The sequence below is a fragment of the Myotis myotis genome, unplaced genomic scaffold (assembly GCF_014108235.1).
Source record: "Myotis myotis isolate mMyoMyo1 unplaced genomic scaffold, mMyoMyo1.p scaffold_m19_p_5, whole genome shotgun sequence".
Taxonomy (NCBI): Eukaryota; Metazoa; Chordata; class Mammalia; order Chiroptera; family Vespertilionidae; genus Myotis; species Myotis myotis.
In genome coordinates, this window is record NW_023416357.1 from 99687601 (window position 1) to 99699763 (window position 12163).

Sequence of the window (12163 nt, forward strand, 5' to 3'; positions counted from 1 at the left end):
CAGCAGCCTCTCACAAACCTGGAGGCCCTGGCTCCTCCTCCACCTGCTCAGAAGGCTGAGCTGAATCCCCTGGAACCATTCGGTCCAATCCAAGAATCAGCACAGTGACCACAACAGTAACCCTCACTCCCTCCTGGAGTCGGACCTCACTGATGTCTTACACATGAAACAGACTGCGGCCACAAGCTGGTACTCTCACTGCTGTAAGGGTGTCAGACCGCCACTCGCCACTCAGCAGTCCGGCCTCTAAGAAACAGGTGAGGTCCTGCAGTGCTACGCGTGGAGAAAGGAATGAACAGGATATTGCTGGATGATTTTATTACTATAAATATACAGTAAAAAGGAACAAAAACTAGCCAATCAGAATACATCAAATGATAGCATGTTTAAGTCCAAGACAGGGGTACTGCATCCTGTCATTCGGAGTACTGGCACCAATGCCAACGGCAAGAGGCCAGGGTGTTGGTGGGTGATGAGGGAGAGGAGAGAGACAGCCTGTATGTGTGCACATGTGCACCCATGAGCACACCAGTGGGTGGGAGTTGGGGGGGGGGGGGAGAGACAGGGAGCCAAGCGGCTGAGGAAGGTGGCCCGAGGGTGGCCGAGAGCTGTGCATAAGGCAGCACTCTGCTCACAGCCCATTGGAGAGAGAACAAGGACCCTACTGGACAAAGCCCCCAGCTGTGTGGATGCTCCCAGAACCATCATCCTCAGAAAGCGAGCTCCTCTGAACCCCCTAATCCAAGGCCCAAAGTGTTGGCCCTTTGGGGAGCTGCACAGACCCACCCACCCACCAGGCCAAGGTCCCTGCTTGGGCAGCCTGTGCCTCCTCTGCTTTTCTATTGCCCAGGTGGTTTATCTTAAGAAAATGATGAGGCCACTTCAAATGGGACCCTTCTCCAGGAGGCAGGTCCCACCACAGGAGCCCCAGACAGAACAAATCAATGAGAAACACCGAGTGACATTTAAAGGACACGGAGGGAGGAGGGAGCAGAAATGTTGCTCAGATCCCTCCCTGAGCGGGCCGACAAGCTGAGCGGAGGCCCCTCCACCTGGAGGGGGTCTGAGGACGTGTGCAAAGCCACCTCTGAGAAGGTGCAGGGCCTGGAGAGGGGCCACTGGACCAGTGGTTGGCAAACTCATTAGTCAACAGAGCCAAATATCAACAGTACAACGATTGAAATTTCTTTTGAGAGCCAAATTTTTTAAACTTAAGCTATATAGGTAGGTACATTGTTATTAACGTAATTAGGGTACTCCTAAGGCTTAGGAAGAGCCACACTCAAGGGGCCAAAGAGCCGCATGTGGCTCGCGAACCGCAGTTTGCCGACCACGGCACTAGACCAACTGCTGCCAATAGGCTGTGCACTGCACCTCTGCCCCTGGGAAGAGTCAGGCCCGAGTGCAGAAACGCAGGCTGCGCAGGCCACAGGGAAGGCTGCAAGCTATACAGCCCTGCACGGAGGGCCTGCGCGGGAGGGGAAGCAGCAGAGGACACAAAGCAGCAGTGCCAGCCAGGCCATGACCTCGGGGGACGGGCACAGGCATCGTTTCCTTCATTGACCGTGACTCGGATCCCCCTTCCTTCCCTTCCCCAACAACAAGCCCCCCCAGTACTACCCCCTGGGAAGACAGTACTTCACCCACCGATAAATTCTCTCCTGCCGGTTTGCTGAGTTCTCAGGGTTTCAGCCTCCCACTGGCTGGGGGGCTGGATAAAGCCAATCTGGGACATGTGGGTAGCCAGCCTCCAGCTCCAGCCATTCAGCCAACAAGAGATTTGGGGGAACTCAGAGCTCAGTGCCCGAGACAGAAAGGGGCTGTCCTTCATTGTGTACCATTTACAAATACAGAAACCGCAGCAAAAAAGGTTTGTCAGGGGGACAGTCCACTGTGCTCTTCAATCAAGGGTCGCAGGGCCCCTTGGAGCCGTGGCTATGAAGGGTGTGCAGATAGGAGAGGCCAGGGGTCTCAATGGAGTCCAGACAGCCCCTTGGCAAAGTCTGGGGAGCTGAGGGCTCCATGCTGCCAGCCTGGCCAGGCTTTCAGAGTTGAGTCAGGCGGTGGCCTCCACATCAGGACTGGGGCCACCAGAGGCTAGGTGGGGCCAGTGGCAAGGAGGCTCCGGTGTCTTCATGGAGATGGACCTTCCTGCAGGTGGGAGCAGAGGGAGGAGGGTCAGGCTTGGACGAGTCTTCCCGCCTCACCTGCTCCCTTGACCCCTGCAGGCTCCAGGTTCCTACCAACTTTAAAACCTGGAGGGCAGGGCCAGTCTGCACCCACCTCTGCGCATGCACGTCTGTGGTGCCAGCAGCAGCTGTAGCCCTGGAACAAAACAGGGCACCTTGGGCTGCTGACCCCCAGGCCTCCTGCCCTTGCAAGGTCTGTGCTCCTGGAAACTGACCAGCCAGTCCTCAGAGCTTCCTAACTTAGGCTGGGATTGGTCAGCCCCAGGCAAAAATGAGTGGACGTACAGCCAGTGCTCAGAGCAGACCCAGGAGACTAGCCTGCCCTCCTCAGAGGCCTATTGTTACCACAGTTGCCTCCCCAATGCCGTGAAGTGCTCTGACCCTGGACAGGGTGTCCCCTTTGCCTGGGTGCTGGTGTGAGGATCCGTGACTGGGGGCTGCAGCAGCAGAGGGATCAGCACACTTTCCAGGGCTGCAGAATGCATGGCCTCCCACCCACCCACTTGAAGGTGGGCTCCACGGGCGTCTTCACAGAGCAAACCAAGCAGTGCGTCTGCCACCAGCCGTCTGTGACACAGACCCTCAGGCAAGGGGACGATTTTCGTAGGCGCTGTGGCTGTGTGCAGAAAGTCAGCTCTGCCAAGCAAAGTATATTTCTCTGTAGCTCTGACCTGTTTCCTACTTCTGGTGGTTTTACCTAAATTGCAACACTGAACATCTTCCAGAGTGGAGGCTGGGACCAGCTTTATAAAAGCGCAGGACCCTGTCCTGGCTGCTGTGGCTTAGCTGGTTGAGCGTCATCCCGTGCACCAAAGGGTCACTGGTTTGATTCCTGGTTGGGGCACATGCCCGCTTGCAGGCTAGATGCCCAGAATGGGGTGTGAGGCAGCCAATCAATGTTTCTCTTTCTCCCCCTCTCCTTTCCGTTCTCTCAAATCAATAAAAACATTTTTTTTTTTAAAGAATAAAAGTGTCCGACAGAGGGTAAGATTTGTCAGAAGAAATGTGTGAGGAAGACAAGAGGTTTTTGTGGGAATGTAAGAGCAGTCGTCAAAACAAGTGGACAGACACCACAGCTTGGGCTCAGGACAGCCGACCGGGAGGAAGGCCAGACACAAGCCTGACCTGGTGTCTCCAGCTGGGGCTGCTGGACTCTGATGCCAAGAGTCCTGCGAGAACGTTCCACACCATACTCATCTGAGAAATCCAGGGCCACCAAAGGCACCAGGCTCTGTATCATCAGACTTCCCAGAGCCACTAATGTCACATGAAGGAGGGGAAGGGCCAACACACATGGCCTATGTCTCGGTGGTACTCTTGGAACTGCCTTCTGTAAAGTGTCTGTTTGGGTCACCCAGGTAGGAGGCACCTCCCTAATCAGGTGGGGAGTCAACCTCATATGACTTGCTAATAGACTGATATGAGTGTGCTGGTGGTGTTCTGGAAGGTTCCAGAGGTGGGTAGGGGGACAGTTAGTAGCAGCAATGATGGAGGTCTCAGCTAGGGTTGGGTCCCCATTCTTGGGACCCTAAAGGCTAAAACAGCCTGACTGGGCAGCCTGGTCCCGATGGGAGAATTTCTGGCCCCAAAGCCAGCATTAGACCCCCAGGACCACCTCTTTGGGGCAAAGGGGCAGCAGCGCTGGGAGAGCTCTGGATTTAGAATCCAGGGCCCAAAGGAAGACAGGATGTGGAGGAGGCTGGGAAATGGGGAGGAACCCCCTGGAGGGAGCAGGAGAGGGAGAGGCAGCTGGGGGATTTCCTCACTAACCCCTGCCAAGGATGCCCCTCGGAGCCACCCACCACAAGCATGGCGGCGGCCACGTACCAGCTTACTCCTCGATGCCAACAGAACAGGAGTCGGGGGCCTGGGCTGTGCAGAGAGAGACAGAAGCCTGGTTAGCAAAGGCTCGATAGACAGCACACCCACAGCAGATGCACTGACCTTAGGACAAGTGGCCCTGAGAGGGTGGGGACTGGAAATGAAAACCCACACCAACCGATGTGCTGGAACAAAAGGTGGGCATCGGCTGAAAATGTATTTCCTGAGAAGGAGTTCTGGGCCAATTCTTACGCAGAGAAACTCAGCCTATGGAAGGATTGGGGGCCGGGCAGTGCTGGACCCCGCTGGAAGGTGGAGCCCAGGAAGGGCTGTGGGGACACAGGCATCTAGGTTTTCCATTTATAGATTCCCCCAATGTCATTTTCCCCATCAACAGGGAACACTAAGAGTCACTAAATAATGCTTCATCCCTCCGGGTGGCTGTGCAGTTGTTATAAAGAATGAAGACACCCCAGTGTACGTGTTCACATTCTTAAACACACGTGAAAGATGCTCAGGACCTCCCCTAACTGAAACAAGCCAGCAGCAGAATAGCGGGCCCAGCATGTGACGAGAAGGCATGGACACGTGCTCACACAGCTGTGCGCCCCTGTGAGGACCCCTGCCCACCCCCAGCTGCAATCAGTGGTGCCTGTGGAGAGCAGGTGCAGGTCGCTAACAGCACCCGCTTCCTCTCTGGGCTCTGAGCGGTGCTGAGATCCCACCCTGCCCTGCAGACTGGACAGGCGCAGAGCCAGGGTGGAGCCGGGCTCAGGAGCCGGATACTGCCCACCTCACTGTCCAGTCAGGCCCTGAATGCAGACTCTGGCCTCTCCTCCACCACTTCCACAACCAACTGCTTCCCGCCCCACATGTCAGCTAGAGGCTCAGGGGCTCAAGAGCCAGAAGTCCTGGTCTCACCTGTAGGCCGAGCCCAGCAGCTACGGCCTGTCCCAACCCTGCAGACCCCTGAGCACTCTGGGCCACTCGAGGAGCGAAGGGTGAGGGGTGGCGCTGCAGAGGCTGTGTGGGCACCTGCCCTTAGGGATCAGGCCTCACACTCAGACATGCCCTAAGGGGCTATGGCTCCGGCCAAAACAGAAGACCTTTCACTGCGCATCAGAGGGGGCTTGTGGGTTCTGAGCCTCCTGTCCACCCGACACCGCAGCTCAGGCCAAGGACTTCGGGCCCAAGGAGGCCAGAGTGGAGGCTTGTGGCCCCAGAAAGCCCAGTCCCTCTCCTGGCCACCTCCCCCCAAATTTGAATCACAATGAAATACTTGAAGTCCTCTCAAAGAACTTACTGAAATTCTATGTTACTCTAAGGCAGGGGTCCTCAAACTTTTTAAACAGGGGGCCAGTTCACTGTCCCTCAGACCGTTGGAGGGCCGGACTATAGTTTAAAAAAAAACTATGAATAAATTCCTATGCACACTGCACATATCTTATTTTGAAGTAAAAAAACAAAACGGGAACAAATACAATATTTGTATTTGCATGTGGCCCGTGGGCCATAGTTTGAGGACCCCTGCTCTAAGGTATGCTTTTACCTGTGGGTGTCCCTATGGGCAGGCCAATATGTGCCACTGAACCAAGAGCTGTCCTGCTTCCTCACACACCTGGTGACCCTCTGCCTGCAAAGCCACTCGCTGCTCGTCCAGGAGCCAGATGGGGGCAAGAGGCCCTTCCAAACCAAAGCATGTCACAGCCCCCAATGCTCAAGCCAGCTCCCCAGGGACCAGGCAACGATGGCTCTAGGGACAGGCAGGAGGGCCCCCAAAGCTCCCTGGCCATGTGGCAGGAGCCAGGCTCTCTAGGGGCAATGTAACTATTTATTTTGATTCCAGAACCTCAGATGGTATCCTAGCAGGTGCCAACATGAGCATCTGAGAGCCCCTCCACTTCTATCCCCCATCTGTGGAGCCCAGGATTTGAAGCCGAGGATTCTGGCCCAGAGGAACAGAGAGCAGAGCAGCCGAGGCCAAAGGACCCTGGGCGGAGGCCTCAGAAAAGAGAAGAGAAGCAGGACTGTTCCCAGCTGCCTCGAGCCTTGCTGGCACCCAACACACCAGCCCGACCTGCTGCACCCTGGCGTGGGATGCCCTGCTTCACCAGGGACCTCGGGCAGGTAGAGGAAAGCTGGTGTCAGGCCTAAGGCAGGCAGGTGGCGTTGTTCATAGCTCCCTGGGGCAGAGGTCCAAGCATGCCAGAGCCATGGATGCAGGAAGATACGGCAATGCAGGAGATGGACGGGGAAAAGGACCGTGTCCTTAAACACAGCCTTTCCTGCCTTCCTGAAGCTGAGCTGGGTCTGGGCTGCAAAGAGGCCTTGGCACAGGCTCTGCCCCAAAGAGTCAAGGGCTGCAGGAGGGGCGAGTATGGAAACTGAGCCTGGCTGTGCTATGGGGGCTGATGGAAGGAGCATGAACTCAGAGCCAGAGAGAGGGGGGCAGGCTCCCCACCAGTCAGCCCCTCCCTGAGTAGTCAGAGCACCACTAGGCCCCCAACTTCATGAGGATGGTCACAGCACCGCCCGAGGCCGGGCAGGTCCCGAGCCCGAAGGCTGAGTGCTGTTACCTGGAAGGTAGATGTCGGTAGGTGGGCCGGGCTGGCAGCAGCCACAGGGCTCAGGGCTGCCATCCTGGAGGACGTTGTCAATGGAAGGTACACGGCTCCCTGCAGAGGAGAGCAGGTCAGGCACCACCAGCAGGGGTGGGTGGGCCACTCCTCTGGCTGAGATCCCCAGGAGCCCGCCTTTCATTCCTGAGGGCACTGCAGCTGCTGGAGCCCTTGGTCTCCTGACTCCCCCTCTGCCCTCCCTGGACCCTATTCTCCCTCTCTTTTCTTCTCTCACACCCCCAGTATGGGGCTTCTGTCTTATTTTTATCATTAAAAAACATGCCCAAGTTTAAAAAAAACAAGATAAAATGGTAACAGATCTAACTCTCTGTTGATCTTCCTGGGTGAGCAGGCTGACAGCCCCTGGTCCACACACACCACAGCAGGTCCTGCATGGACACGCCGATGGGGGCCTCCAGTGTGGCTGTTCCTCTCACACATCAGCTCTCAGCCTCAGGCCTGCACGGTTCTCTCTCCTACAGAAAGGGGTCTGGCCCCTGTGACAGGGCACAGCAGAGGCTGCCCAGTCCCAGCACATGCTTGGCACCAGCAGGAAAAGCCAACCCTGAGGGAGGTGGGGAGCCAAGGCCTGAGAAGCAGAAGGGCTTGCCCTGCACCAGGCCAGGCAGGCAGGGATGGCACGGTGCTTCCAGGAACAGACACCCCTAAACCTGGGCACCATCCGTGGGGTGGGGGGCTGCTTCTGGAAGGGATGTGGGCCCCCACAGTGCAATGTTGGCCAGGGGACCCCCGGCAAGAAGGGGTTATAGCAATGGAGTGTCTGTGGGTTATTTTGGGGTCCTTTACCAGATTGCAGGCTTGGGGGGCAGCCAGCAAGGGCCACTCCTGGCTCTATTACCTCTAAATTAAGTGGCCTTGGCCTCCCCCAAAACCAGCCCTGAGCCTGTTTCCTCACCTGCCCACACTGGGGAGAAATGATCAAGACAGCAGAGAGATGGCGTCTCCCCAGCCAGCAGAGGGAAGCACCTCATTATGTCCCACAACCACTGTGAGGTCAGGCAAGGTCATCCCTCGACTCAGAGCCAGCACATGTGATGGGCGGCTGCGTCCTGACCCTGTAGGCTGCTACGTACTAAAACTTCCATCAAGAGAGGAGCCAGCCCCCCACTCCCACACGGGAGACCTGGACCTAGCTGAGCCCTCTGTCCACACAAAGGCCCTGGATCTGTCTAGGTGCTGGCAGGACTACCAAGGGATGGGAACAGCCCAAGGCCAGGCCGGGAGAGCTGACCACGTGCAGAACGATCCAGGTGGGATATAAAATGGCCACACTACCCGATGCTGATGGTGGGAGGGAAAACCAGGAGCGGCTGCGGGCTGTCCTGAGACACTGTGCAGTGGTTCCCAGGAGAAACCCTAGGGATCTGAGCTGGAGACCTCTGCCCTCCCGACAGGCAGCACTGGAACCCTGCCCTTCAGAAAACAGGGCTCACCTTGCTTTAGCGACGACCTCTCATCAACCTCCTCCGTGAGGAAACTCTAGGAAACAAGGGAAAATGCGCCTGGAGCTATGGTGCTGACCCAGGACTGGTGCCAACCTCCACTGAGTGATGGCAGGGCAGGGCAGGCCCGGGCACACCATGAAACAGGCCTCAGAGGCAAACAGCAAGCAGTGGGGACTCAGACCTCAGGTGGGCAGGACCGAGGGGGGGCCAGGACGGGAACTCACCTCTGGGGAGCTGCTCAGCACCAGCCCAGCCCCACTCGGCAGGGGAGGGGCGTCCGAGTCCTGGGAGAGCTTCTCCTCATCCTCTTCGTGGATGGGGGATGAGGGGGACCGCAGGGTGCTGGGCAGAGAGGAGGGTAGAAGACAAGTGGGTAGAAAAGTGACCTTACCAACGCCAGCTCCACGTGAGGGTGAGCCTGCATATGTTGCCTGGAGCTGCGGGCAGATGCGCCCGGGGAGTTGTGGGCATCAGCAGAATGCCAGCAGGGTGCTAGCTAGCAGTGTGGAGGCTGTTCACCTGGGCACTTGCAGAGGCCTAAACACGGCTTTTTATTTTTATTTTATTTTTTAATATATTTTTATTGACTTCAGAGAGGAAGAGAGAGGGAGAGAGATAGAAACATCAATGATGAGAGAGAATCATCGATTGGCTGCCTCCTGCATGCTCCCCACTGGGGATTGAGCCTGCAACCCGGGCATGTGCCCTTGATCAGAATTGAACCTGGGACCCTTCAGTCTGCAGGCCGACACTCTATCCACTGAGCCAATCTGGCTAGGACCTAAACACGGCTTTTTATTTCCAGAAGGAGAGGACAACCGTGATGGCGTACTTCTGGGCTGGAGGGCTGGGCAAGGGAGGCAGCAGGAGATTCCCAGGGTTCTGCATCTTTGAAGTGAGCCTGACATGTGTATTAGTCATGGGGCCACAGTTGGCTTTATGGAACCTGTGCCTTCCTTATACTTCCCTAGTAAAAAGCCAGCATGTGTGTGAGGAAAGACTCACCAGTCAAGGCTGGCTGCAGGGCCTAGCAAGTGTCCAAGGAGCCATGATGGGCGCTGGGATGACAATCCTGGTTCACCAGTCACACAGCAGGATGTGCCCATGTGACCAACCCCCAGAAAGTCCCAGGACCCTGAAACTCAAACAGCTCTCCTGGTGCGACAGCGCTCACGCCCCTGCGGTGAGGCCTGGGACAGGGAGGGCACCGGCGCCTCTGGCCTCCACTGATGCATTTTCATTCCTGCTGCCTTTGCTGACATCAACCTTACCCGGGAGCCTAACCCGCTACTGGTCTTATTAGTCTTTCTGGTGATCACCAAACAAAACACGTTATAAAATTATTTAAAACTACAAATCACCCTGCTTTGCACTTCTTTTCTACTAGCATACGCCTCCTGTGCCCTGGCCCACAAGCAGGCGGGTGGGTTCCCAGATACCCTTCCCAGAGGGAATCCCGGCCTCGGCCCAGCCTCACCTGTCGGGGGATTTGCTCCGTGACTTGCCCTTCTGGTGGCTGCTTTCCATGATGCGATCAAGCCCAGCAAGTGGGCAGCTGGCCTGGGACAGACCATCCGAGACGCCCGAGTAGGTGATCTCTTCATACAGGGGAGCCGAGGGGAGGGCCGGGGAGATGGCCCGGAGGCCGTTGAGCGCCTCAAGCAGAGAGATGGGCTCATAGCCCGGCGGGATGCTGTCCGAGCTCTGGGGACAAGAGCGGGTGAGGGAGGGGTTGGCTAGGCTCCCTGCCCACTGCCCGGGCTTATGCCCGAGATGGTCTACTCCCCAGCACCTGCTTTCTGACCATCTCCTGTGGTCTCCACCTTCCAGGGGTTTAAGTCCTCCCTCTGCAGAGGGCGCCAGGAGCTCTAGAGCAGCACCAGACGCCTGCCCAGGGATCCCTCGCCATCAGTGCAGCACAGCCTTGAACACCAAATGCCCATTTGACAGGAAGGGAGAGGGCATCTGGAAGAGCCACCCCATTCCGAGCCTCAGACAGCCCCGACCTGGCTTTGTGTTCCTGCTGGGCAGGGGGCAGAGAGTGAGGGGGTTAGTGAGAGGGGCAGGTGGAAAGCAAAGCCATGCCAGAGTTGAGAGAAACCAGGGAACCACGTGTTCTAGACCAGGGAGGGCCTGGTCCCCGGGGAGCTCTGCCCCAAAACACAGACATCTGGCCCAACACTAGATCCTCGGTGGACCTGGGCAGGCATCCAAGGGATGACGTATGATTCTGATGGGCCCCCTGGTTCAGAACCTCGGTTTCCCCCTTGCTGGGAATAAGTCACATCAACAGGCTGTGTCTGGCTTTAGGGTTAAAGGTGAAGGGAGAAGGGAAATGCTCGGGTGCTGGGCATGTCAGTGCTGGGCCCCTGTAGAGTGGGGCAGCCACCTGTCCTCACTCACATTAAATAAGGTGAAGGGCAAATGTCCACAGTGCTCCCTACGTGAAACCCTCACCTGCCCATCTGTTTCTTTAATGTTTTTATTGATGTTTTAGAAAGAGAGAAACATTAATCAGTTGCCTCCTGCACGTCCCCTACTGGGGATCAAGCCAGCAACCTGGGCATGTGCCCTACCAGGAATCAAATTAGTTATTTCTTGGTACACAGGACGATGCTCAACCAACTGAGCCACACCGGCCAGGGCCACCTACCCATCTGACTGGCAGGAAGGAAGGTGGTAAAGCAATCCTGGGACCATAGAGGAGGCAGGGGGGTCAGGATGGGGCCTCTTGCCCTCAGCAAGCACCTCCCGGTCCCCAGGTCACTTGAGCCAGTGGTGCCCCACATTTGTTCCCAACCCATCTTCAATTTAAAGGTAAACAATTACTCTGAACACCTTCAGCCCCCATTAAAAGAAAACACCTATCTGTAGGTTGACTCCCCAGTGACTCTCACCTCTACGCTTTACCAGAGGCCCAGCCTGGCTGCCACACACTCTCCGGCCCCCAGCCTGCTCCTTGAAATGCAGGGAAAATGCAAGAAAACCAAATCTTTGGCCCAAAGAGCTAAAACTCAAGGGGCAGAGAGCAGGGGGTGTAGAATGACAAGCAAGCGCTAGGAGTGCTATTTGCAAAATCTAGCAGCCACATTAGTTCCACCTCCATCATTCCACTGCCAGCAAGAAACAAAAGGGGAACAAGGGCACTGGGACCACGGACAGAGCAGAGCTGGCGGGAAGGGGCGGCCTGAGGCCGGTGTGCCTGGCAGGGGGGATCCAAGAGACTGGCTTTTTGCCGACAGACCTTGAGCTCTGCTTGTTCCACAAAACTCCTTTTCTGAGCAGGGAAGCCGGGGACTGGGGAGAGTGGATTTGACAGATTAAATCAACCAAACACGTCAACCTGGGGTGAAAATGACTTCCCGTACTTGTCATTGGCTTAATAATCAGGGTGAGGGGCAGAGACACGGCCACAGGGCCAAACACACTTACAGTTTCCCTTTTAGGTTTCTTGCTGGCCAGTGAGGCAGGGTGCGACTTTGATTTTTTAAAGGGACACTGTCAAAATAAAAATCATACATTTTACAACTACTACCCTCCGTACGGCCCTGGAGCTGGATGGCTGGGGTCGGTCTGGTCTGCTGGCTTGTGGGAGTGCTGCCAGCCTGCGCTTCACAACTTCACATGCACATGAATTGTGGGGACCTCGCCAAAATGCAGGTTTGGCCTCAAGGGCCTGGCTGGGAGCTGTGCTGCTGGGGGAGTCCACCCTCACCCAATGCCCTCCCGCAGTCTGGGTCAACTCGAGTAGCAGGTCCTGGGCAGGGGGGTGTGAGAGTGGTTGGGTGCTCCACACAAGTGGGCCTGGCTGGGCAAGGGGAAGGGACATGCGGGCCTCTTAAACTTATCACCAACTTCCAAGTCCTAATGGTGGGTGGGTAAAAAATCAGCCCCAAATCACCCCAGCTCATTGGAGAAGATGCCTAGTTTGGGCTCTCTCTGGTACTACGTGGAAATGGCTCCGACAGGTAACAGGGCAGACAATAACCCCCTCGGGAGAGGAAGGCACTGGCGGTCACCATCCAAGCCCCAGCCCGCCCTGCACTGTGGGCATCACAGCTCCCAGGCC

At 56.6% G+C, this 12163-nt stretch overlaps 1 protein-coding gene across 14 annotated transcripts in view; it reads right to left on the minus strand.

The window, feature by feature from the left end:
* Positions 1 to 301: 301 nt before the first annotated feature.
* Positions 302 to 12163, minus strand: part of MGRN1 (mahogunin ring finger 1) — a 49681-nt gene continuing 37819 nt past the window's right edge. For 5 of the 14 annotated variants that reach the window (XM_036311057.1, XM_036311055.1, XM_036311048.1 and 2 more), the window contains 6 exons: positions 11527 to 11592; positions 9572 to 9798; positions 8319 to 8436; positions 8083 to 8128; positions 6587 to 6685; positions 302 to 2151 (listed from right to left, as the gene is read on the minus strand). In XM_036311057.1, coding sequence (XP_036166950.1) covers positions 2057 to 2151; positions 6587 to 6685; positions 8083 to 8128; positions 8319 to 8436; positions 9572 to 9798; positions 11527 to 11592 — 651 coding nt within the window. In that variant the 3' untranslated portion in view covers positions 302 to 2056. Of the gene's footprint in view, positions 2152 to 2243; positions 2326 to 3991; positions 4062 to 6586; positions 6686 to 8082; positions 8129 to 8318; positions 8437 to 9571; positions 9799 to 11526; positions 11593 to 12163 lie in introns of all 14 variants that reach the window. The other 9 variants (XR_004967837.1, XM_036311050.1, XM_036311059.1 and 6 more) reach the window with 9 other exon arrangements.